Source organism: Thamnophis sirtalis, unplaced genomic scaffold (genome assembly GCF_051295495.1).
Source record: "Thamnophis sirtalis isolate CommonGarterSnake01/CBP01778 unplaced genomic scaffold, rThaSir2_p1.2 scaffold_10, whole genome shotgun sequence".
Taxonomy (NCBI): Eukaryota; Metazoa; Chordata; class Lepidosauria; order Squamata; family Natricidae; genus Thamnophis; species Thamnophis sirtalis.
In genome coordinates this window covers 28,751,187-28,778,665 of record NW_028261390.1, presented here as the reverse complement: position 1 = coordinate 28,778,665, position 27,479 = coordinate 28,751,187, and the positions used below count along the sequence as shown (strand labels likewise).

At 35.1% G+C, this 27,479-nt stretch overlaps 1 protein-coding gene across 1 annotated transcript in view; it reads left to right on the top strand.

Annotated features, from left to right (window-relative positions):
* HHIP (hedgehog interacting protein) overlaps positions 1-27,479 on the top strand; it is a 95,289-nt gene that overhangs the window by 42,420 nt on the left and 25,390 nt on the right. The window contains exon 5 of the mRNA XM_014066027.2: positions 25,518-25,669. Coding sequence (XP_013921502.2) covers positions 25,518-25,669 — 152 coding nt within the window. The remainder of the gene's footprint in view (positions 1-25,517; positions 25,670-27,479) is intronic.

Below are 27,479 nucleotides of genomic sequence, written 5' to 3'. Positions count from 1 at the left end.
AAATATTGAGATAAAACTTGAGATAAAAATCTATATTCAGATTAATAACTGCAATCTGATTTTATTTATATACCTCTTCATTAATCTGAGTAAAAAGCTTGCATTTTAGTATGTTATAAACTGTATGTTCCTAAAGCTTGATTCCCTGAGACATTTTTTTTATAAAAGTTTTATGAAAGTGATTGTTTTGAATGATCATTAGATTTTTGTGATTAAACCTGATATGTCATTTCATTGTAGGCTGCTTTGTTAAAAGTAATAATGAAAGAGTATAGAAATTGATAAGATCTATGAAAACAATTTTCTGTAAGACTAGTTAACTTTTCCTCCTTAGGCAGTTTGAATAGTCATATACTGAAAAAAAACACATGTCATGGAAACTGACAAAGTGATTGTATAAAAATCATATTGTCACATGACCCAGATGCATTGGATTACAACTCTCCTAATTTCCAGGTAGTATTGCTACTGACAAGCCATGCTACCTGGAATTATGGGGAAATAATCATAGCTTCTCCTACCACCTGGTGGGAGGAAGCTATGATATTGTATTGAAATCAACCATTTAAAAATGATAGTATTTTAATCATAAATCATATAGAAACATAATGAAAATATAAATCATCCAAGGAGAATGAGAGAACCTCCATGAAAGAGAAAACATATGTCAGGCAAGTGAGTGAAACTAGAGAGAGACTATTAAGAATATATGGGCTGGTCTCCTTGACCTCAGCCACCTTATGCACCCCTCCAAGCTATGAATTGTTTTTACATGTCACAATGGCTTAAATTTTAATGGAAAGTTTCCCTAAATCTTGAACTACATCTGCTCCTTTGTTTCTTTCTACAGCTGAATGCCACAGTGAAGTCAGTTACACAAAGTGACTTCTACCTCTTTTTAACAAGCCAATACAATATTTCTATATAATTCCTTGTATAATCTGAATAGTTTGCCACAATTTATTTATTGTAATTTATTGATAAAAGCAAAGAAATATCATTCATTTTAACAAGCCAATACAATATTTCTATATAATTCCTTGTATAATCTGAATAGTTTGCCACAATTTATTTATTGTAATTTATTGATAAAAGCAAAGAAATATCATTCATGTGTGTGTGTGTGTGTGTGTATGTGTGTTTGTAAGTTTTTTCTCTTTTTCTTTTTAAATTACATATACCTATACATTGGATGTATGTATTTTTCCAGATCATGTCAATAAAATATGTTTATTAAAGTGCCAATATTGAACTTCAATAATTATATGTTATAAAGAAAATGTAAAAATTATTTTTATTTTCATTTATTCACATTTCATATATACAGCTCTATCTCATTTTTATTGCTGGCTAAATAAATATAGTAATAATTAGACAACATACTAGCTATGTGATCTCTCAAACATCCTATATAATGGTCTTCTCTCAGGTATCATTGATAGGTCCTACCATGTGTGCACTTTCTATTACATGTTAAAAAGGTGCATCTGCCCTTCCTTCAACTATCTATGTATTTGCCACATAGGCATGCACTAAGTATTTATGAATGGATCCCAGAAGAACCAATTATCATGCCTGAAATGAAAATATGCAGAAAAAAATGAATAGAAAGTCCATTCTTTCTTCCCTACTAGGTTATAATAAAATCCCTTTCTCCTTTCCAGTGATGGCGTTCAATAATGTAATAACATAGCTACTTATTATCTCCAATAGAAACTTCATACATGCTTCTTGAATGGAAGATCATGTATGCAGAGACCATGGTTAATTTGTGTCATATCTCTGCTCTTCGCTTAAGATTTTGGTATCAGATTATTTGAAGACAATCAAAATTTCCTAAGAACAAGTCCATAGCTATCATTTAGCACAATGCTAAGTGTGATTCACCTTATTGAAACAGAAGACAATGAATACACAAGTGACTTTCTATAGTCATATTTCCTATAAATTCTGGAAGTAATTAAAATTGTTTAGGGAATCAACAGCAGTTAAAAATATGAAACTTCAAATGTTATAAGTATTTTAGCTTATTTTTTAAAGGCATCCCCTTTGAATATTTTAATTATTCATTTTTAACAATGTAGGAATTTGTGGTTCTTTTATATTTTAAAATACAGGGATGCCTTGCCATCTTCTCTAATTGATTGTCTAAGATCTTGAGACAACAGACTTAAGCACTGTTGAATATTTGTAACTTACATAGTATGCATTTAAAAAAAATTATAGAAAAATAGGATCCTAGATAGGGCAAACTATTTACTGCATTTCCATATTATAGACATAATCCAGTTGATCTGTTCAGAAAACAATGCAAAATATAGCCTAGATATTAAATGTTTTTAAGATTTATAAATAGACTTCTAAACTATAATTCAAATAGCAATTACAAAAAAATAAAATTGCACTTTAAGCTACTTGTTGAGCATTTCATCCCTTGAATTTGATAAAATTCATATTCTGTTCACAAATATTATGATTGCTGAAAGAATGTGCATATACAAAATAAGATGTAACATCTATCAAGTTATGTCTATTCTCTGAGTTCAGTTAATCAGTATGAAAATATATCATATTGCATTGTTCCTTTCTTACTGATTTTTAAAAATATTTTAATCACCCATTTTCTTAAAATTAAGAAATGTTTTATTTATTTATTAATAAATTTATATATCTACCTATCTTACGAACAGCTACTATGGGCTGCACAACAATCGGGTAAAAACAGCAAATGTAAAAAAAACAGATGTAAAATATAAAAAGACATATTATTACATGTCATAAAGTTCATAAACTAGGTTTGAACAAGCTAAAGACATAATACTTTTTAGCTCTCAATAATATATCTCGAGCCTTATAGAAATCTATAAATCTGAAGAAGATCACTCTAATGAATGCTACTGTATGTGGAATACTTTGATGACATGTGGGTAGTATGTTTATGCTAAAGATTATAGAATGTTGATTTTGGGCCCAGTGTCTTAGACTAGAAGAATGTCCAGGAAGAATGATGATAATTCTTTATCATTTTACATGCACATGTGTAGGTTTAATGTCCTGTGTTTCCTCAAGAAGAATCCCCTGGTGCCAATGAACTGAGCTTAGTCCAAAACAAGTCTCTGTTTGGAAAGTGTAGTTTTCATTGTGGGTGTTCTTGAAATTGTATGCTTTATAACCTGTTATTATGGAGATGTGTGTAGTATGATCAAGACTGCCAGTTTCTTTTCTGAGCACTGTATGAATTAGAGCTGCATCCCACACACAGTGTTAGATAATCTATGTTTCTGTTTTGTTATAAGTACAACTCAATTTTGACATTCAGCTATTTAAGAAGTGTTCAGAATATCTTCATCTGATATGTAATTTGTTGTAGGAAGAAGAAGTTTTTAGTAAAAAAAAAACAGGTAAATGACATGTCATTTAAAATATGTATAATTAAAGAAAGAGAAAGAAAGAGGGAAAGAGGACAGAAGAGAAATCTAATAGCCACATCATGGCATCCTCTAGCAGAAGTAACCACCAACAATTTAAATCCAAAATATTGGGATTATGAGACTTAACCACAGCATTTCCTCGATGTATTTAACAACTTCCTCTTTAAAAAAATGTGACTCTCATCCAACCCACTGGAGATCCTGCACAATACTAGTAGACACAAATTGCTATAAGATATCTAAAATACCTTTTAGTCTCATTTACTATAATCTTTTATTTCGCCATTTTGAACGTATACTATAGAAAGTAGTACGTAGTTTTATTTCATATGATACTTTTATTGTTTTTCTTTATATAATTATCATGACAATTTTAAGTACACTTACTAGGGAGTAGGAATTATTGACTTCAACTAGTTTTATTCTTAAGTAAACAATGGAATTAGAGTAAATCGTTATTTTTCAAACAGATTTTTATTATAATATGTCTGTGGCCCTTTTAAATCTGGACATGCTCATCCTACTTATTAACCCTGTGCTAATTTCTTTCACTTTAGACCAATTAAAAGTCTTGTGTAGAAAAGGAGAGACAGAATTTTCCATTTTTCTTGCCAAGATGGTAAAGAGTAGTAAAGAGTGTATTGTGGTACTTAGTATCCTATTTGTGTGATTCTTTGCTTGTATGAAACCTGGAAGAAGCTGGATATGGCTAACAGTATGTGGAGTAATTTTCACTAGTCATCATTTAGATGGGATATGAGTTAGCAGCTCCTCTTCTGCTATGGATGCACAAGAAGATGAATAGACAAAGATTACACAGATATAGGCTCATCATAGTCAAGCACAACTTCTGATGCTAAAATGAGAATCCATATAGTTTTCGCAGAAACAGTATAGTTTTTCCCCCCTCTATTGTTTTATTCTTGTTACTTTTTGGTTTAGTTTACATTAAGGCTGACAATGAAAAAAAATAGAAAAGATGTATGAGAAAGCAAACCAATAAATGCAGACATTTCTAGTGATATATAATGCAGATGTAACCAAAATCATCTTTCATTTGGTAGAAGAAAGTAATATCTCAAGCAGCAGTTCTTAAGGAACATTGGGGCAGTGAGATATGAAGAAAACAATGCTTTGTCTGCTATATGGTTTCCTTTTGTTACCTGTCTGAATATTAAGCAGCCTGTCCTATCAGCTTTGGAACATATGTTGAAGCAGAGGTGGAATTCAGCCGGTTCGGACTGGTTCACCCAAATCGGTAGTGGAAATCGCGGTGGCCCACCCCCCTGCCCCAGCTCTATACCGTCCTATTTAGGCTCATGTTCAAGCCGCATATGCAATCAAAACGCATGTGCGGAAGGCCTAACGTGCTCATATTTGTGAACCGGTAGGGAAAGTAAGTGAATACCGTCCCTGAGTTGAAGGATGACTAAATACTGACTCAGGAAGCAAAATGTTTTGCACTACTTCAGGCTGTAACTCTGCAGTCTTTTTTAAAAATTTCTTTTTGCAACAGGTAGGGGGGATGGAAATACTTTCCCTTTGAAGAGTCCAAAATTTATGTCCCACATAGCTAACAGAATAACATAGCTAACAGAATAGCCTGTCTTCTTGTTTTTTATTTAGAGCCTGGTTGCACAGCTCTAATGGAAGGTTATGTTGAAGCGAATGGTGTTTCTGCCGCTAATGTTTATGCGGCTTGCTTAACTTAACAGGATAAATAATAGAAAGTTGATAAAGTCAGAAAAAGCAGACTTTTTCTATTCTTCAAACCAAACACAAACTTTCAGTGATTAAATTAATACAGACATTTTGTAGTTCTAACACCAGGGAGGTCTGTTATGACATTGCAGAGGTTTATCTAATCTAGGAAGATCAGGTCTCTGAATTTACTTTCTTAAGGTATTTATAATGTGCTAGCCATCATAGTGCTTAGCGCAGATGTGTTTGCTTTTCCTTGTATGGCTGTTCATACTTGATATAATCATAGGGAAATCTTTCTCCTTCATGAACATGATGTGCATTCTGGCATATTTTCAATTGGCAGAGTTTCAGCTAAGACCCACAATAGCTCTCTAAAACAAATAACTTTGGCCCAAATTTGCAATTTCTGACCAAAATTCAGTGCAGCTAGAATATTTCCCTTTTGTTTTATTTGTGCAAAGAATGCAAAAGCCACTATATGACCGAAAGTTTGCACATAGATAATCATGACAAATCTGGAAGCAAAGAGAGTTTTAAAACAGTTTAAAAATATTTTTAAGATATTTAAATTATGTCTTCAAAAACAATATTTTACTCCATATGGCAGGCTAATTACATTCCCCCAATCTGATATTGTTAGATCAGGAGTTCCCAGAATTCTTAACAATCGTGGCCAAAGATTAGGAAAAGTTGTAGTGCGTCCCTATTCAGACAAATTTAAAACAACCCTTACCCATTGGCCTTAGCTAAATTAACTGTAAATATAACCTCAGAACCTGAAACAATCAGCAATTTCAGTGAGGTAGAGTTTTCACAGACTGTAAATAATTTTAGAATTAGTCCCAATGCATAGTTTCAGCATATATTATGTTGTCATATTACTAGAGCTAAGTAGATTTGAATCTACCTGTATTTGGAAAAGAGGCAGCCTATAAATCTAATGAAAACAATCTTGCTTTCCATAAGGAAGGGGCAATTGTATAAAAAGAAATGCAAACTGGGATCTAGGGCTCCTCTAAGAGTCTTACTCTAAAGATAGTGTAGCTGACAGCTCACAGGCATGGAAATTGTGAGCTGTCATATTGTGAGCTCGTGTGAAAGAGTAATTGATAACAAGCGAAGTCTATCCTCAACAAGTGCTACAAGAGAATAGCATTGCTGGCAGTCAATTTCCATGGCCAGCATCTCCTGGAAGAAGCCTGTGAAATAGGCAAGTGGGAGAGTAATAGGCAAAATTGTGCTGCTACTTTACCAAAGTAATAATTTCAGTAAAAATTGCAGCCGTGGAAAACTTTATCAATAGAAGCAGCAGAAAACCTATAATGTGCTCATTGACGGCAGAATTAGCAACACACAGTTGGCGTAATCTGGCAATTTTTCTGAGCTTCCCTTTAGCCTTTAAAACAGAACTAAATTCTTATTTGAAAACTGGCATAGTGCTATTTTAAAACATTCTAAACTTCTCTACATAAGAAATATTTATGGAAGCCAATTATCTGTTTCTGCTGCATACTACACCAATGTTTCAATTTGTCGCCCTGAGTTTCAACGGGGTGAGGAAGTGGACAAGGCCATGGGAGCGGTGAGTGCCTCCACTTGTATACTGGACCCGTACCGCTCCTGGCTGGCCTCGGCCAGCAGGGAGGTGACACGTAGCTGGATCCAGATGATAGTTAACACCTCTCTCCGGGATGGAATCCTTCCCGCTCCTCCTAAAGGAAGCGGTGGTGAGACCCGTCCTGAAGAAACCGTCTCTGGATCCAGCCATCTTGAGTAACTATCGTCCAGTCTCCAACCTCCCCTTTGTAGGGAAGGTTGTTGAGAAAGTGGTGGCCTTTCAACTCCGGCGGTCCTTGGAGGAAACCGATTATCTGGATTCTTTTCAGTCTGGATTCAGGCCTGGCTACAGCACGGAAACTGCTTTGGTCGCGCTGATCGATTATCTCTGGAGAGCCAGGGATAGGGGCCATGCCTCTATCCTAATGCTCCTTGACCTCTCAGCGGCCTTCAATACTTCGACCATGGTATCCTTCTGCGATGGTTGCGGGAGGTGGGAGTGGGAGGCACCGTTCTTCGGTGGTTCTCCTACCTCTCGGACAGGTTGCAGTCGGGGTTGGTCAGAGGGCAGAGATCGACCCCTAGGCCCCTCGAGTATGGGGTGCCGCAGGGTTCGGTCCTGTCCCCCCTCCTATTTAACATCTACATGAAGCCGCTGGGTGAGATCATACGTTGGCACGGGATTAAATACCACCAATACGCGGACGATACACAGTTGTATCTGTCCGCCCCCTGCCAACTCAGTGAAGCGGTTGAAGTGAAGTGATGTGCCAGTGCCTGGAGGCTGTTAGGGTCTGGATGGGAGTGAACAAGCTTGCACTCAATCCTGACAAGACCGAGTGGCTATTGATGTTCCCTCCCAAAGATGGTCCAGCTATTCCATCTCTCAGGCTGGGGGGCGAAATTATACGCCCCTCAGAGAGGGTTCGCAATTTGGGAGTCCTCCTGGATCCGCAGCTGACTTTAGAACACCATTTGTTGGCTGTGACCAGGGGGACCTTTGCCCAGGTTCGCCTGGTGCACCAATTGCGACCCTATCTGGACCGGGAGGCCCTTCGGATAGTCACTCACGCCCTTGTGACCTCAAGACTGGACTACTGTAACGCGCTCTACATGGGGCTGCCCTTGAAGAGTATTCGGAGACTTCAGCTTGTCCAGAATGCAGCGCGAGCGATTGACATCTATCCTCCGCGAACTGCACTGGCTGCCCATTGGTCTTCGGACACGCTTCAAGGTGCTACTCGTTACTTTTAAAGCCCTACATGGTATCGGACCTGGGTACTTGAGAGACCGCCTCCTGCCAATTACCTCCCATAGACCAATTAGATCCCACAGACTAGGCCTCCTCCGAATCCCATCTGCCAGCCAGTGTCGGCTGGCAACTCCCCGGGGGAGGGCCTTCTCTGTGGCTGCTCCGGCCCTCTGGAACGATCTCCCGGTGAGATCCAGACCCTTACCACCCTTCCGGCTTTCCGCAAAGCCATTAAGACCTGGCTGTTCCGGCAGGCCTGGGGTTGCTGAATCGATCAGCCCCACTCGAGGGTATGACTGTTGTTATTTTTTAAAATCTGTTTGTCTTTTTATCTTCATTTTGTACCCCCTCCCCCCTTCGATTGTTAGCCGCCCTGAGTCTCTTGCGGATAGGGCGGCATACAAATTGAATAAATCCAATCCAATCCAATCCTGTCCAATCCAATGTAGTCCTGAAAGTATAGCCAGTAGGATGTGGGCTGATATCAATCATTGACCATATCGTCAACCATATTAAGTATACTATATTGTGTTCATCACAAAAATTGTGTCAGCAGACAAAGGAAAACATTATTTTAAAACTGAAACAGCTGAAGACAACTTTAACCCCTTTTCAGCTGGGCATGAAATGAATGCATCCATGAAGAGATGAAATCAAAATCTTGTTACAAGGGTGTGTTTGTATTATGAACCATGAGATTGAGCCCATATTGACAGCTGATAGTCAATTTTATTAACTATAACTTGCTATAGGGAAAATTAATAATCTTGTATTCAGTACCCTATCTGTCTTCTTGTGACAAAGTACATCTACTCCCAAATTCAAACCCTGTCATCTTCAAATCCTGCTTCTAAAACGGATCTGCAATAGGCATTCAGAGAAGCAATTACTGTAGCTTCAGTTTTTAGCAGCTGCTTTACCGTAAACTTAAGCTGTTTTCTAAAGTGTGTGTAAACAATTTTTAAACTTCAAATGCAAACCACCCAAGAGATTATATAAAACATAAAAGACTGTTAACAAGTTGCTGTGAAAATACACTAAATTAGGTCCAACAGAAAAACATATTTAAGGACTTTTTCATAGTCTGGAAAAAGGGACAGAAGGACTGGTGTTTGAAGTAAAAACACTCTTACAATGTTCAACATTGCACCAGTTTAATTTCATTTGGTCTTATATAAATGTTGATTATATTTTATGTAGCCAATTTTTTTATGCCAAACCAAATTTCCAGATGGTTATCATATTATTTCCATCTTATTTACCCATCAACTATCCTCACTGGCTCTGATGATCAGAAACCACAATAGAAGTATATGCATTCTTAAGTAATATGGAGTAAATATTTTCAAGTTACAGGCAATTGTGCAGCGCTTTCTGTCTGCATCTGGTTGAAGGCTGCAAAACGTCTGGGCTGATCAAAGCTAATTATATAATTAGAAAGTTCACACTATCTTATATGTGATTGAATAGAGATCCCATTGGCATTAGCTTGGAAGCTGCAGCTATTCAGAACATGTTGCTAATACTTGAGAGGAAAGGGGATAAAATCAACAAAACCTAGACTAGAACAGTGGACAGAAACATATAAAATGAAATTTTACACAGAGAAATGTAAAATCATGCACCTAGGTACGAAAACATTTACAGGATGGGGAAACTCTGGCTTAAGAACAGCACATGTGAGAAGGACTTCTGTGTACTAGTGGATCACAGTCTCAACATATCCCAACAGTATAATTGAACCGCAAAGGCCAGTTACATATTGAAGAGCAAATCAAGAGAATGATAGAATCCAAATCACAAGAATTAATTATACCACTCTATTCTACTTTAGTAGGCTCCAAAGGAGTACTGTATTCAGGTCTATGCACCCCAGTTTAAAAATACGCCAATAGATAAGCAAGTCTAGACAAAGCTACCAAAATGGTGAAAGTATCAGAAACCAAGTCGTACAAGGAATAGTTAAAAGACCTAGGTTTGTTTAGCTTGCAGAAGATGTGAAGAGAGATGTGATAGCTGGGATGGAGATACAGATCACGGGTTGGAATTGATAATCTCTCAGGTCCCTTTCAACTATGATTTTCTGATTTCTATAGAGATGGGTTAATTTGAAACTACTACTCTTTATTCTTCTTACTCTACATATTACTTTATTATGCTTCTATTCTGAAGAAGCCACACTGACTGCCAGCTTTTCAGGTTTGTCTTGAAACATAAGGCACTATATACCTTAAGATCACTTAGCTATCTGACAAAGTCCATTCTTATAGATTTTTCTGGGCATAAAGATCCAGTGAGGGAAACCCAAAAGAGGGCAATCTTGATAAAAATGCCCCAATTCCGGAATTCTCTTTGAACAGTCACAGATAGTGTTGAAGCTTTTTCTATTAATGTAGGCATTTGGTTGAATATGTGCTGTTGTTCTGTTAGGCTACTGATGGCCAGTGTTAAGTGTGTTTCATGATCCTTACACTGAATAACTTTTTAGAAAGTTTTATTGTTTAAAATAAATTTGTTTTAGTGCAAATTACTATAATACATTGCATGCAATGAAAAGCAAATTAGATTTTAAAAGATAAGAAACAACTCATACACAAACTAATCAATCAATATTCTAAGCATATTTTGATATATGCTAAAAATTACCTTATTTAGACCATAGAATTCAGAATCATTTGAGGCAGGCCCAATATATTTTGTTCTATGGCATAAAGAGTTCTACTAAGGAGGTGTAGGTTTGTCACATCCAGACTTTAATCAAGGGACTAAGAAGCATTCATATTCTTTGCCAACTTCACCTGCCATGAGAATATCATCTCACCCTGTCTTGTAAGAAGGCAGCCCTATTTTTGTTGCTTCTCATTGTCAATAATTTCGCCCATGATTTGAACTTTTAGCTAAGTAGAAACAAAGCTACGACTTCAAACAGCTGACCTAATGGCATTCAAACTTATGATACCTGGGTCTAGAGAAAGCTGTGTAATGTTACTAAAAGCTTTGACTGCAAGGCAGCTGGCGTTAGAGAAGATCTTCAATCAGTGTCAGTAGGAGAAAGAAAACTAGATTCAATCCAGTATGGTAAAGGTGACTATGAAAATAACAACATGCTTAAGGTTACCAGACGTCCCGATTTCAGTGTGACAATCACGCTTTATAACAATTTGTCCCATTTCCCGCTGCGTGTTCAAAAAGTCCCGATTTAAAAAGGACGCCGTTAATTTTTTTTTATTTCTCTGAAGTGTCGTTCCCGATGTGGCCTTTAGAGGGCAGTGGTTTCCCTCCCTCCGCTCGGCTTGCTCACAGCCCCCTCCCCTCCTGCTCTTCCAAACATTCGATTCCTTTCGATCTGATTGCTTTTCTCCGGTCTCCTTTTGGTGAGGAGGGGGGGCGGGAGGGGGGGAGAAGATCTGTCATTTTACTTCCTTTAAAAAAACAACCAGGATTTATTGCAAATAAAGAAATCCACCCTAAATGGATCGGGAGGCGGGATGGGGGAGGGAAGTGAGAATTAGGGGAAAGGGGAATTTTCCTCCTGTGCCTTGGATTTCATTTATTTATTTATTTATTTTTTAAAAAAGTTGCTTTTCTTGTATTTCCTCTGCTCTGCTCGTTTGTTTGGTTGAGGTGGGGGGTGTGGAGAAAAAAAGAGAGCTCTGGGAGCTTGAATTGGTGCGGCTGGAATTGGCTGTGAGATGGGGAGGGCAGTGTCTGTGTGTATAATTTGGAAGAGGCCGGGGGGAATGGAGATTTCCTTCTCTCCGCTGCTCTTCTCTCGTCTCCTTCTGTTGGATGGGGTTGGGAGTGGGTGGGTGGGGGCGTACGATCCCCTCTTATTTTTTTAATCTATCCCTTTCCTACCTTGTGATCTTTGAAATTTTGATGTTTGGCAACAGATTCATATTTATGATGGTTTCAGTGTCCTGGGGTCATATAATCACCTTTTGACAAAGTCAAATGGGGAAACCAGATTCACTTATGTTACTAACTTATCAGCTGCAGTTATTCACTTAAGAACTGTGGCAAGAAAGGTGGTATAGTGACCAAAGTTACAATGACATTGAAAAAAGTGACTGATGACCATTTTTCACGCTTAGCGACCATTTTCACACTTAGCGACCGTTGCAGCATCCTCATGGTCACGTGATCAAAATTTTGATGCTTGGCAACAGTTACAATTTATATTTGTAAATTGTAGTTATGTTGAACTAAAAAAAATATTACAATACTATTTTTGCATTGTATGAAAATGTTTGTTGCTCCATATAAAATTTTTAATCAAGCCCGCCCCCCCCCCCCCCGGTCAAAGGTGCCCCTCTTTACCAATCTGAAAATCTGGTCACCTTAAACATGCTCATAGATTAATAATTAGAAATAACATTTCCCAGACAAATATAATGTTCTGTTCCTATACTATTTATGTTCTATTTATAATTCAATTAAAATATGAAAAATATATTTCATTTATATAATATAATTTGTTATATTCTTGGAAAAAATAAAATATAACGTTATTATGCTAGAATGAAAGAGGTTTATCTATGTTGGCCATCTTGTATATAACTTTAGCAATCCATAAAGAAAAATCTCCTTGTGATCCAGATTTACTATCTGACTTTCCAGCTTTAAATCATATCAATATAATTCTATATAAATAACAGCCTTATAAAATGAAATGAAATGCCTTTTTATGTGAGTAATTTAAACATATACAGATGCATTAAGCTAAATGAACTTGTAGTGTGGAATCTAAACATATAGTAATAGTATTCTGATGTATTTCTAGTAATCTAATAAAAATGGCCATCTATATTGTGTTCCTATCTTTATCTTTTAATTGTGAATTATGAAAAATATAATTTATTTTAATATATTTAAAGTGATTTTATACAATATGGCTAATTTGATGGAAGCTACTATATAGACAGAATAAGTCTAGTTCCCATTCTTCTTAAAGAAAATTCACTTCCAATACATATCCAAAAAAAAAGATACAATGATAGGCTTATTTTCTATACTAAAATATTACAGTACTTTAAAAAATCATCAAATCAGGAAAACATTGTGTTTTCTGCAAAGAAAATATGGTTGAACTTCAACATGTTTCTGCCACTACTTATCACTACAGTTCCTTCCCTCATGGTTGTTCAGTAACCTGATACCCCATCTTGTATGGAAACTGTATTTAATAGTAAAATATTTATGTGGATGAGTTTACAAATCCAAAACACAGATATGAAGAGTTTTGTGCCTCTTGGCTTTCTGCCATTCTGGCCACTCAGAGCATTATCCCATGACTTACTTTTATAGCAATTAAGGTAGATATATTTTAAATATATGAAACTATTCTCTCATTTCATAGTGTATTGTGTAGCTGAATGTATACAGTTTGGGTGGAATATAATTGGGCTGCAAAATTTTAAGTCATAATTTTGATTTTTCAAATTATTTGCTATGTATTTACTTGCTTTCTATTTCCTGATGTATTAGTGTCATCATCATTAGGTTATGTGCAGAGCATATTCGATAGAAAGTATTTTCCACTGGTTTTGATCATTTGCAGCATCTCTGGCATCATCCGAAGGAACATCAATAATCTTAAAGTTTTCCATAAGTGTTTGGCACCAGGTTTTCCAAGATCGGCCTCATTTTCTCTTTGCTCTAGCAGGTATCCAACATAATGCAATTCTTGGATACTGGTATTTAGGCATATATAAGATATGACCAACAAGCCGCATTCGATGTTCATTCACATCTATTAATATAGTTGCCTTCAAATGCTGTTTACTAGTTTATATGTACTATGCAATAGCAATAATTATATAGAGAAAGGTTTCTACCGTATCTTTTCAGGAATATTTCCTGGATGTTCAGAGTACAGAAACTTATGCTGTATTAATTGTTAGTATCAATATATGTTAAAGGATTATATGCTTCTGTAATGTAGAATAAGTAAGCATTGGCAAATACTACTTTGTATATATCCATTGCCTGTTTTAGGTACTTTCACAAAATGTCTATTCATAAAATAGCTGTCTCAGTTGTAGAAAATCATAAAACACAGCAAATTAGCTGTGTTGCTTTTCATCAAGCCCTCAATCATCTTCCCTGAACACTTTTTACCAATCCAGATTGTCTTAATACTTTGGAAAGCAGGCAATTTCACTTCCAAATAAAACTCTGGGCTGTAACCACCTAGCATTTTATTCTCTAAGAATATAAGGCCTAAATTCATTCCAAGGACCACAGGTAGACAACTCACAGCATAAGTTTGGATTTGTTAGATGCTCGAATTATCTCTGCTCACAGCTTAGCTGGAAACAGATCCTTTTATATCCCATTATAAGTCCCATCTTACTCTTCTGGAGAACCCTTTGCAGGAACACATCTTTCTTATTTTTCTTCTGCCTCCAGCAACTATTCTTTTTCTTTCCCAAGAATGCCAATAATTATTTTAAAATTGACTTCTTTTCTCACCTTGTGTACAACTGGTCAGGGGAGAATTGGGTCATGGATGTTTGCTACATTTTCTGTCAATCACTGCTAATATGATTGCTAATTAAAAAAAAATCTTTGTTTCTAAGGCAGTTTATATAATTACATCATCTTGTATCTTTTACTAATAACAAGGCAAAAGTTTTTCTTCTGGCTGTGGGTTGAAAGAATATTGGACTACATGCAAGAGCCATCAAAACAATTATTCATATGATATATTCAGCATTTGGTTTATTTTGTTGCAAAAAATAATATTTGCGTGAGTGAATTAGATCCAAAAGATAAATATGCAGTTTAAATTAACTTGAATTTCTTACAGTCATAACTATAGAAATCATAATAATAACTTTAATCAAACTTTTGTTTAATGCTTCTAAATCTCCCCCTTTTCCATATACAGAAAGGAAAGGACCCATATTTTTTGACCAATCCTCTATGATTACTCCAGGATTTATAAATGTACCTCTAGTCAGTTGTATCTTTTCAGCTCTCGGCATAAAAAAAAATGGGTTTGGCTTAAAATGGGTTTACTAAAAGTAAAGCAAAAATGAGGAAAGGAAAAAAGAAAAGAAAAGAAACTGGAGATGGAGATGGAAAACACAAAAACAAAATAACATTAATAAACATTATAAGAAAAGATTGAACATTAGAGTAGTTAACTTAATAATAAAATTGTACAATTTATCATTGGGAACACAGATATTATTATTGGAAAGTAGCCAAAGTTTTACACAGGCTTTGAAAGGTACTGAAGATTATTGGGAGAACTTGAACAATTAGACTCATAAAAGAAAAACTCTGAAAATCATGTACAATTATTTTAAAAAATGAAGGATCTAAACTCACAAAAGGTGGAAAACATATCCAGCACACCGTTTTTAATGCAATTTTTGCATTAAATTTTTGCATTTTGAAAACATATGTACATTTTTGAAAGTAGTATGTTACACTAAAATTAGAGAGCTGTTATTATGAATAAATATTTATGATCCATATGATTAATGAAATTAAAATATTAGCATACAATTTATCTTCAAAAATCAAGGCGGTTAAAGTATTCAAACAATGAGCAAAAATATATAACCTACACGAGTAGGAATCACTCTTAGACATAGAAAAATGAAACATAAATAGTTTTTAAAACCAAAATAGAATACACAGCAAACCAGAATCTCTATGATTTTGAAAGAATACAGAAACAAAGTGAGAATAAATAAGATTGATTGAACATTTGATTATTATAAATAGAAAGAATCGTGAGATTTAAGGGTTGGAAGGGATCTTTGATATAATCTAGTTCAACCTCTCCCCCCCTACCCCAGGGCTACAACATACCCAACAAACTATCACCTAGCCTCTGTTTACAAATCCTCAGTGGAAAGTCATCTCCTCCTACAAGTTTCTTTTACTGATAAACAGTTCTTACCATTTGGATTTTTTTCTGATAGTCAACAAAATCAGCTTTCTTCTAAATTAAATCCATTGTTTCTTTTCCTGGCTTCCACAAATCTTCTGTGTAACATCTCTTTAGGTATCTCACATATCACCTTTCCTTCTTTGTCCAGGCTAAACATACACATTGCTTCCAACTATTCCTCACTCATTCCTTTCATACCTCTGAGTGTGCTATCTTGACTACTAACCTATGCAACTTTTTAAGTTTGTCAATGTCCCTAAACCAAAAGTCCCAGAACTGGTCATTGTATTCTAGGTGTCACCTGTGTAGAGCAAAATAGGGGTAAAAATATTGTTTATCTTGATTTTGACATACTTCTATTGATGCAATCTATAATGGGATTTGCTTTTCTACATCTACATCATAATTTTGACTCATGTCTAGCTTGTGATCCATTCAACCTTTTTCTGCATGCACTGCTCCACAATGGGATCCAATCCATTTTATACTTGTGATTTAATATTTTCTACCATATGTGGGACTTTGCATTTGTTTCCACTGAAATTCATTGTGCTAGTTTCTACCCAGCATTCCAACTTGTCAAGATACTCCTGAATCATGGTGCTTTCTTCTAAGATGTTTACTACTCCCATTGTACACAAATATATTAAAGTGTTGAATAGTGCAGGATCTGAAACAGAATCCTGGGATATGTCATTTGACACTTCCTTCCAGCTTGAAATCTGTAATGGAAAATAAACTGTTTATCCCCTCCCTCCCCCCCCCTGAAAGATTTACACATTTTATAACATCATATTTATGTACTTGCAACAGGTAGATTCCGTTAAATTTTATGAGCAAATTCCAAACATTGATTTTTATGTTTATTTAGGTCCACACAAGAAGGGTTTTGATCTAGTTTCTAATCTATTAAATTTTGTTTTGTATAGAAAAACGCTTCTCCTAAGCCACCTTACCTCCTTCCTTCCTTCCTTCCTTCCTTCCTTCCTTCCTTCCTTCCTTCCTTCCTTCCTTCCTTCCTTTCCATTTAATAGTCTTTCAACTTTATATGGCCACTAAATATGATCAACAGTCATTGAGATTTTGCAGGAGGGAAAATTTTTTTAAGCCTGAAGCCTTTTCCTTAAAGACTTTTTACACTTTTGCAAACTTGTTAGTTCTTTCAGGCTCTGAAATTTTCTTGTTCTCTGCTGACTGCAATTGTTTTGTTTGATAAGGATAACACAGAAGAATTCTTAATATATTTATATAATGACTGAGTGCAAAAAATGGTAGTTTCTGAAAAACAATATCACTTTTACGACTGTTATAATAATTATGAGCATCAAAAGGACCTTGTATACTTCACAGTTACAAGTAAAAGCATAGCTTTTTGTCCAAAATTGAGCTGTATGCTCTGTTGAATATATTTATGAGGTAGTTTAGTAATTTTTTTCAAACTCGTGTTATTTATATTTAGCACAATATTTTCTGCTACTTCACCACAGTTCACCACATGAACACATTCGAATACAATTTGGATAAAACTTAATTTCATTTCATTTCCATATATATATATTTAAAGTAAATTGTTTTCGTAGATTTTCACGGGTACAGGTGTCCAGGTTTTGGCATATTCGGGTCTTTTCCCGTGTAAGATTGAGAGTATCTTGGCGACGTTTCAACGAGGTCCCACTCCTCATCTTCAGGCTGGTGCCTTTGGCTTCATGCCTGTGTGAGCAAAGCACGTTCGGAGCTGCTGTCCCTCTATAAATATTGGTAGGTGTATGTGGAGTGCTGGCCTTGTTGCTGTAAGTGGATTGATTGGCTGTGTTGTAACATCTTGATTAGTTGATGGAGTTGATGTTTGCAGATTAGTTGGCTGTTTCATAACATCCTTGTGTGGCTGAGGTACTGGCTGTGTACCTATTGTTCTTTTGTGTTGTAACGACCTGGGTAATGGGCTGTGTGATGACATCCTGAGCTCTATTGTAGTGATATCCTAAGTCCTGTGCTGCAACCTCCTGGGGGCTTGTAAAGTAAATTGTACATACAGGCAAAATTGTTCTTACTGATCTGGCTCACTCCCAATCTCCATCCTTAAAATAACATTATGGAATAAAGTCAGAGATAGTGAAAGGCTCAAGGTGCCCATAATCATCACAATTTATCAAGGACTAGAACAATAAGAGCAATGATAGCAGATTGGCCACACAGAATTAAGGTGTCATGACCCCTACTTTAGCATTTACTGAATCAAAAGGACCAGCTGAGTCAGTTAAGTGTAATGGAGTCTTTGATTTATAAGTCATTATCACTTTCCATGAATTGCCACCCTGGATCTGTATCAATTCTAGCCTGATATGTCCATGTGTATTTCAGCAAAGATGGTTTAATATACAGCAGAGTTTTGTTAATGGAACAAATGCCATGCAGAAGGTACTCTTTACAACAAACAAGAAATATGTCTAAATATAACATAAAATTTGAGAAATGGAAGGATTATATTAATGATGTCACACATTACAAATATTATTTGTACTTGCTAGGTTATTTCAGGGGAAACCATAACAATGACATCATAATGATGGCTGACTTTTATTAGTGTTTTCCCTGTCCCTTTTTTGAAATTATAGACTGTTGTAAAAGAAAACAACATTCAAAATGTTGCCTCCGCTCTTGTACTTACTACAGTTTTAACAGGAAACTGTGTTTCGTTTCATTTTTTAAAAAGGATAAAAGTGAACTGAAGGACTAATAAATTGCAGTGAAGAAGAGGAAGAAACAATCTTTTGAAAGCTTGGTTTCATTGCTAAAGTTCAGCTTGGGAATCAGAACATTATATTTGATCCTTTTTAATCCACATATCTCCGACTTGTTTTATCACTCTTGGGGAAAACATAGCTTAAGTTTTCCCTCCTGAATGAAAAGACAAATAAAATAAGCAAGCAAACAGTATCATTATTTAAATCACACTAAAGCAAACAAATAAGAAATGGCAGAGAGTGTCTATATATTTCTTTTGTTTTTGCCTGAAAATGAAAGGTGTACAGACCTGGTTTTGGGCAAGCCTGCTGAGAAAGAATTCTGCAACTGGATTAGCCCTAATTGAAAAGGCCTCTGATATAACTGAATAGTAGTCTTAGAACAATGTTCCACTAAAGAACTTAAAACAGGACTGAATAACCAAGGCCCTGGACTACAGATAGTCCCTGGATATTTGTGTGTGTGTCACATGGAAGTTGTCCTTCATTACATAATTATATGCTGTCAAAAACCAATCTAATTTGTGATAGGCTTCTTAACACTTGTTATGATTGATGCATTCTCTGTTGCCCTCACCTTTCCAAACTATTGCGTAGATCACAGCTACAAAATTACCATTTCTTCATATTAAGGCAAAGACAACATTTTTGACTCAAAGTCCCAAAGTGCTTTTTCTAAAAGGCAACTGGACTTTCTTGATTTTTTCTTTCAAAACATTTCACTTGTCATCCAGTTAAGAATTGAAGAAGCTTCTTGGATGAAAAGCAAAATGTTTTCAAACAAAATTTACTGTCATTCTTCAGAAAGGAAAATGGATTATATTACAACTGTTACTGCTCATTTTCAAAGTCAATATAGTAGAATAGTATAACTCTTTGTATAAAGGGCTCGGGCAAATGATTGAATATGTTCACAGAGTTATAGTATGTGAGTCGTACTGTTCCACACAACCTGGGAAATAGACCATACAATATGGTAGAAACTCTGTATTCTGAATTAAACAAAATGCTGAAAATGATATTGCAAAACAAGTACATGAATATACAAATTAAATATATAGCATATTGATTGTCCCAGGGAAAAATGTTAACAAAACCCTTATTTGTTTTCATATGAAGCTAATAAACAAGACTATGCAAGTTATACAGTTTCAGGTGTTGAGCTGACAAATACAGTGGGCATCAGAATTGTATAATTTTCAGCCTTTAGAATGGAATGTGGTTGCTATAAAATTTCATTTTGACTGTCAAGTGTGTTTGAAGTATATCAAAAGGCAATGGATTCTATTCTGCATACGCCGCCTAGTGCTGTCTGGTATATTGATAAAATTATCTAAGTAGCAATTATTGCTGTTTGATAAATTGACATTGTTTTTGAGACAACGTATAAAAGGACTAAAACTAAATACAAATGGTACTTCTGTCTTGAGGATATTGTTGAATATCATCTTATTTTATAATACCAATTCTGAAACTTAAATTACAGTATTAGATTGTAATGGCTATTGCTTGGTATTAGTGACTTGTTCAGAAACTGTACTTAATAATTCACCTAGAAATATCACCCGACTGGATGCTTACACTTATTGTGTGATGTATTAAACAACAGGATATCCATGTTTTGTCTCAATGACCTTATCTTGCTGGGTTACGACATTTTCTTCAATATTACGTGTTTCCAACATATCTGTAGTCAGCATATGATAGGCTGCTTATTATCAAGTAAGTAGCGGAGCATTTATTTATTTGTATAGGTGCCTACTTTGAGAAAGAATCTGGGCATCAAACAATAAATTTAGACATCTGAAGCAAAAGTTGCAGCATTTATAAAGCATAGCTTGCCCAAAGTACCCACAACCTGAAGCTGGAGTCTCTTTGTCTTGCCAGATTTATTGGTGCTATTTATTTGTGCAGTGTCTCAGGTGTAGTATGGACGGCAACGTTCTTCCTGGATTGATCATTTTATTAATAGTATAGTCTGCATGTTAAATGAAGAAATGAAATCGAGTTTAGAACAAATGGTGTCTGCCTCAATTTATGTAGTTTTATGTTATATTTTTGTCATTTTGGTGTTGATTGTTTATTTTGTTCTATGTTTTAATTCTATATTAGCCAGTCAGAGTAAGGCAGTCAAATAAATAAATAAAGTTATAAGCATTTCACAATATTAAATGATTGAAGTTATGGAACTAAACTATTTTTGTCTCCATTAAAGCAACTGTGAATTACATAATTCTCTATTGGTCTAGCATTCAACATTTTAGCCAGAGAATCAAGCAAATTCAATTTGATGCATTAGTAACATGTCTTGTTTAATTGTTGATATGATCATTGTAGAAATAGAAACTCTATAAATCTCCTTTAAAAGTGTCGTTTTTTAAAAGTTTAACCCTAATGTTTCAATAAGCAGTTGCATAATTCGCAAGGAAAATCACATGGTCAAAACTTAAATTTTTAAAAAATTATGATTGTTTCTTGGTGGTCCAAACCACTAAGTTCCATTTCATAATAATATTGCTAACTTGTTTAAATGTTTGCTGTATTAAAGGTCAGGGCAAGTTCTTATTTATACTTACAATGGGAACTATATACTATAATATCAGATAGCAGTGAAACCTTAAGCAATGAAGTCAGGCACTTCAGTGTTATATTTCATTCTAATGATGTGAAGATAATCTCTTCAGCTGCATGACCACTATATTAGCTACAGTCCATTAAACATCTTTATGGAAACTGGGAGTCAGAAATTATATTGTGTTCTTCTATTTGTCATTAGTAATATTTTGATTGGTCAAAGCCCCTGTTTCATTATTATCTTTCTATTTTTGTGTTTATTGGCAGATAAACCAAAGATGACAGTGTAAAATAGCAGAGTGTCCTGCTTTTTGACCATAAATTAAATATATGACTAGAATGTGCCATAAGGACCTTCTATTAGAGGAACTATAGAAACTATTATTTCTAACACAATAACTTACATTTCCACTATGATATTTTCCCCCCAAAAAACGGTAGACAATGTAATTCAAGTAATCCTTGACTTACAATCACAATTGGAACATTATTAAGTGATGCTTTCATTAAATGGGCTGGACCCAACTTTATGACCTTTTTGCTGTAGTCGCTAAGCAAATTGTTTTCCCCCACTGACTTTGCTTATTGAAAGCCCACTGGGGAGGCTGCAAATGGTGACCTCGGGATCTTGCAACAGTTGTCACTAGATACCAATTGCCAAGCATACACATTTTGTGACCACCCAGATACTGTGACAGTTGTAAGTGTGAGGACCAGTTATAAGTCACTTTTTCACACCACTGTAACTTTAAACAGTTATTAAACAAATAGTCGTATTCAAAGAACTGCACAATGTGGCATAATGTGAAATGACCCTATGACCAACCTGTTTCAATTTCTATAAAGTTCACTGATCTTTTATTAACTGTTCTCATCTAACCTAATCTGACCTTAAATTATTTTCTTTTTTCATTACCACAATTGATCTTTATTGCACAGTGATTTTAACAACTATATTGTAGCAAAATAATAGAACATCTCAATCCCAAATGATTGTAACTTCTATTTTATGTATGGGAGCAAAATTTTAATGTGAATTAGAACTTTGAAGCCTTTCTGTACACAGTGTGTGGAAGACTTACACTGCATATACTGTATGTGAAGACCAGCTTTTCAATATCATATTCAGCATGACATGGAAAGAGGAGATGCTGCTTATTAGTGCTCACATGCTGAATAAAATTACATAGTAATTTTTTAAAAAAAATAATCTTAAGTGTTTTGTCCCCGAAATACCAAGAAGTGCATTACCTATGCAATTACAAGGAAAAGGAAGGAGAGAACGAGGAAAGTTGAAAGTGATTAAGTTTCAAAACTCTTTAAAACTCAAACATTATTTCTTGGAAATTTATTACTTTTCATATCCTGATAATACATTTATTGATTTGGGAAATTTTAACTCATTGTGTTAAAAAAAAGAAATGTACAGGTAGTCCTTGACTTATAACCACAATTGAACCCAAAATATCTGTTGCTAACCAAGACATTTGTTGGCATTTACTGATTAGCCTTTGAGCCAAACATTTGTTAAGTTATGCCTCATTTTACAACATTTCTTGTCACAGTTGTTAAGTGAATCACTGCAGTTGTTAATAACATGGCTGTTAAATGAATCTAGCTTTTCCAGCTTTTTCAAAAAGTCTAGCTTTTTGACTTTGCTTGTCAGAAGGTTAGGAAAGATGCTCACATGCTGTTGTAACTTTGAGTGGTCACTAAATGAACTGTTGTAATTTGAGGACTACCTGTATTATTTTCTTGTCAGGTTAATGGGAAAGACAAATGAGCAGCTTCTAGATACATCTGATTTGAATAAGATTGTTTTTAGAATCATAGATGTCCAGCCAAAGCTTCTTGCACTTTTATATTTCTTAAGTAAAGCACATAGAGATTAAGCCATGAATTTCATTTCGTTTTTTTCATAACCTAATACAGAATTACCTCAATGTGTCCAGTGTTCTTCTGAATCAAATGTCAAACCGGTTATTAATGTTCTCATAAATTTTCATATAACATGGTTCTATAGAAGCAAACAGTACATCCATAATATGATGATCCATTTCATATAAATACACATTTATAGGAATGGTATAGTTTCCTGTCAAATACTAATTTTCAACTTTCTCCCTAAAGAAAAGTAGAAGTTTTAATACAAAATGGATTTCAAAATCATTCAGACTGTATATTTTCACAAATGTGGGTTTATTGTTTTTAGCAGATTCAGCTTATCACTGCACTGTGGTCAGTGCTTTTTGTTTTAAAAAAAAGGAATTTAATTTTTAAATGTTAATGGAATCCCAACACATGCCATTAATTTGGAAAAGGTGCCAATAATTATAGCAGTATTTTCTACATTACCCAAAAACATATAATACAAAAGGACTTGCTAGAATTTCATTTCTGTTAAAAGAGTACGTCAGTTAAATGTAAATTAGATCTTTGAATTTCAACAGCTGTTTTCAGAAATTTTCAGGATGCTTTTCCTGGAAGCAACATGAACATAAGTTTACAGCGAAAAATGAAGAGTCAGTGAAGTGTGTATAAATCATATAAAAAGTTATTCAAGTGAAAGACAATTAGATTAAGAATAATTAGAGTTTGAATTGTTATTGTTCCATTATGTTCTTTAGAAGAAAACTGGCATCAGAATGTCCAAGTAACTTCGAAGCTGCTCTGCAATAGTTTCGTTTATGGATTTTAAAAGAAGGGATTGATGGTTTTGCAAAGCTTTCATCCTACATGCTGCTAATTGGAGAAGTACTTATCAGGCTATTGAAAATGCTGTCTAGTGAACTCTGGCTAGGATCCAAAGAGCAGTGAAACTCTGAGAATGGACCTACAGGCTGCCACACAAGCCTCACCTAAAATTCAATGGAAATTTGGGAATGGTCTCTGATGGTGGCCTCTAGTGTAGCATAACAAGGGGGAATTGGGAGGGGGAGAAGAGAAGAGAATAGTGGACAGGCCTGCATGTGCCTAAGCAATTTTCTGTATTTTGATCCTTTCAGCTAAGCAGCTTAACTTTATAGAATGGTTCTTCAGCAATTTTATATAATGTGTTCCAATATAATATTTCCATCTTTTATTAAATAAATTCCGGAATTCTATTGGACACAGAGAAAAGGAAATTGGATTTATTTCTCTTGTTATGATGCAGAAAAGAGGAAAGAGAGCACACAGACTTTAGTCAATCTGCTTTCTTCCCATATACATAGTATTAAAACATTAGTTAGTCTCACATATAATTTTCGCATCCAAACCTTAATCCAGAGTTACATAGAATAAATCCATTAAAATCAACAGTGCATACATTGCTTATAACTGAATTAACTCCCACTGGGTGTGCAGTGGTTTAATTAATATGACTGGAACTGAACCATAATTTTTCTATCATTATGGGAACATGTTTATATCATCAGAACATTTTCTAATAGTGCAAGAATACTTGTAAGCTGTTTGAAAGGCGGAGAGGAGAGTTTCTGATTATTGTAATTCCTAATTCTGATCTAACCCTTCCTGCCTTTTCTTGTTTTTATTTTTTATTTAGGGAGAATTGTCTTTCTCTATTCTGTTACTGACATTTGTATTGTCACAGTATGTGAAACTGATGCTAAACATGTAACTATACTAATCGGTGTGGCATACATAAATAATGAAAGAAAGATGTTTGGGCATTTTCTTTCCTTTTTTTTTTTTTGAAATAATAAAAAGCTGTACACTATAGGCCCCCATACAAAGTGATGCTTTTATGCAAAGAGACTGGAGTCTGCTTATTACCTACAGTATGCTTGCTAGCCCTGATGAACAGACCACCATAGTTGTGACAAGTGATGTAGCTGCCTCCAGGGTAAAACAAAGCTTTAGATATTACACAAGCAATTTAACTGTTTTCTAAACAGATTGCCAAGACAGTGGGAGTTGGCACTGTATTTTAAAGCTTGGATACTTGAAGTGACTGCTGATTATAGACCTTTTGATTTGCCTTCTGCATACAACAGGCAACCAAGTAATCCAATAAAGAATGCTCACAAGCACTTAAACTTGTCTTCATGGCTTCCCATAGATTCCACTCAAAACTCACTCCATAAAAGTGGAGGTAAAGAGGCCTGTATACTGATAACAAAACAGTTGCCTTATTCCAACTCTCAAGAAACATCCCTGCCCCCATCACCCAATCCAGAAGAAGTGTTTTATAATCCTTTCCCTCATAAACAGAAAAGGAAGAAAGAAGCCTGGCAAAGAATACTCACAAGAAAGAAAGAAACTGGGGAGGGGGGGGGGTTGTTTCTTAAACACAATAAGGAACATAATTAACTTCACAATTCTTTGTGTTTTTCATTTGACTACAGGGTGGAGATGAAAGAGGGCTCCTAAGTCTTGCATTCCATCCCGATTACAAAAAAAACGGGAAGTTGTATCTGTCCTATACCACCAACCAAGAACGATGGGCTAGTGGGCCTCATGACCATATTCTTCGGATAGTAGAATACACTGTGTTCAGGTATCAATTTTATGTACAATCTCTACAGTGTTTCCTAGTATGCTTTAAAGTATTTGTGTCCCTTGTCTGCTCTCTTAAATCCTACATTTGTATCTTTTACATTCAAAGATGAAACTCTTGATTGATGAAAGATACATATAGATATTACACAGTGCTATGCTTTGCTATGCTATATATAATATAAACTATATTGTGTAATATAATACAATCCAAACTAAATTTCAGGCAAATAATTTTGAGACTAGAAGCAATTACATTTACTTTTCTCCCTTCTATATTTATTCAATTATTCTTATGTTAATAATTCTGATAACGGTAATTCTGATAATAATAATTATGGTAATGTTCTGATTACTAGATAATTCAGTGTATAATATAAAAATCTGATATCCCACTGTATTTGGAATTAAATGATTTCTTATATATTGAGGAATAACCAACAAACTAATTGAGAGACATGAGTGCACAGGATAAATAATATATTACTTTCTTTTCCAGGCTAATCAGTAACATGTAGGCAAAATCTTGGCCCTTATGATGATTTCAGAAGTTCTATTCAGGGTACCCTGCTTATTCTCATTATCAGAATGTTTTCCTTACACTAAGATTACAACTATATTGATTGGTTCCTAATATTCTTCAATTTGTTATCTGTTATAATATGGTCTTTCATAGATGTCTGGTCCCCAAAACCAAGAAGGACGCCCAGATTTATTTCAATGCAGTTTCCTGTATTTGTCCTCATTCCTAGACATAAGTCTTGCCAAACTAAAGGAATGACTTACATCATTAAAAATACACTTTGACAAGTTGTAGGGAGGAACTATCTTGACCCTATTTCTCCCAACCAAACTATCTATACTTTGCTATTTCTTGGTCCTCTGGAATGCAGCCCCTCCCTTCTGGGAATACAGACTATATTCCACCAAAATACATTCCCTCTAGAAAGTGTTTTTGTGCCTATCCTTTTAATCAATCATTAGTGACAATCTAAAAGTAATTCCTCTCTGTATGCAACTCTATGTGTTTTAGATCCTGACTTGCCTTCAAAGAACTTTAGATAGTACTTGCTGTATATCCTGTCTCATATCCCAGCACTATTTTACATTCACAAGTAAAGTAGGCTGTAAAGTGAGATTTGGACATAAGAGTGAGATAATTTGGGGTCAGATTAGATGATCTGTCATTTTTTATCTTTGTAATTTGAAAGGTACAAATAGCATCTTTGAGACAGGAAGCTTGAACTCAGGAAGTTTAAAATGTCAAACCACAGAGCTAGTTTTTCACACCTAGCCAAACCGCATAAGTCAATATTTCCTGCATGACAACCGGCTTCTGCCTAGCAATAAGGAGCTTAGCCAATAGGAATGTTTTAAGATATTTCTGTGTTTTGCTGCTTTTGAACTATATAGTATAAACTATATCCAGATCTTTTGTTCAGACGTAAGATGTGGATTTACACTGTCTGAGCCTTTTGGCCAAAATAAAGTTTCTCTTGATCTTGAAGTCTGGGTCCTTTGATTTTCTGCAGCACAACAACTCTGCATCATGTCATCTGAGGGCAACCTAGTATTGTGCCATAAGATGGGCTTCATGAGCTGCCTGAAAATGTGAATTTGAATTACTCGCATGTTAATTAGAATCTACTCCTTCACCTGCTACACTGTTAAATATTCAAATTCATTCACATTGCAAACTCTTGCAAAAAGGAAGGCAAAGCAACAAAAAACGTATATCCATTTGTATTATGGCAAGCAACTGTTTATATTGCTGTCTGTCACTAGTTAAAAATATTTTACAGGCTGAAAAC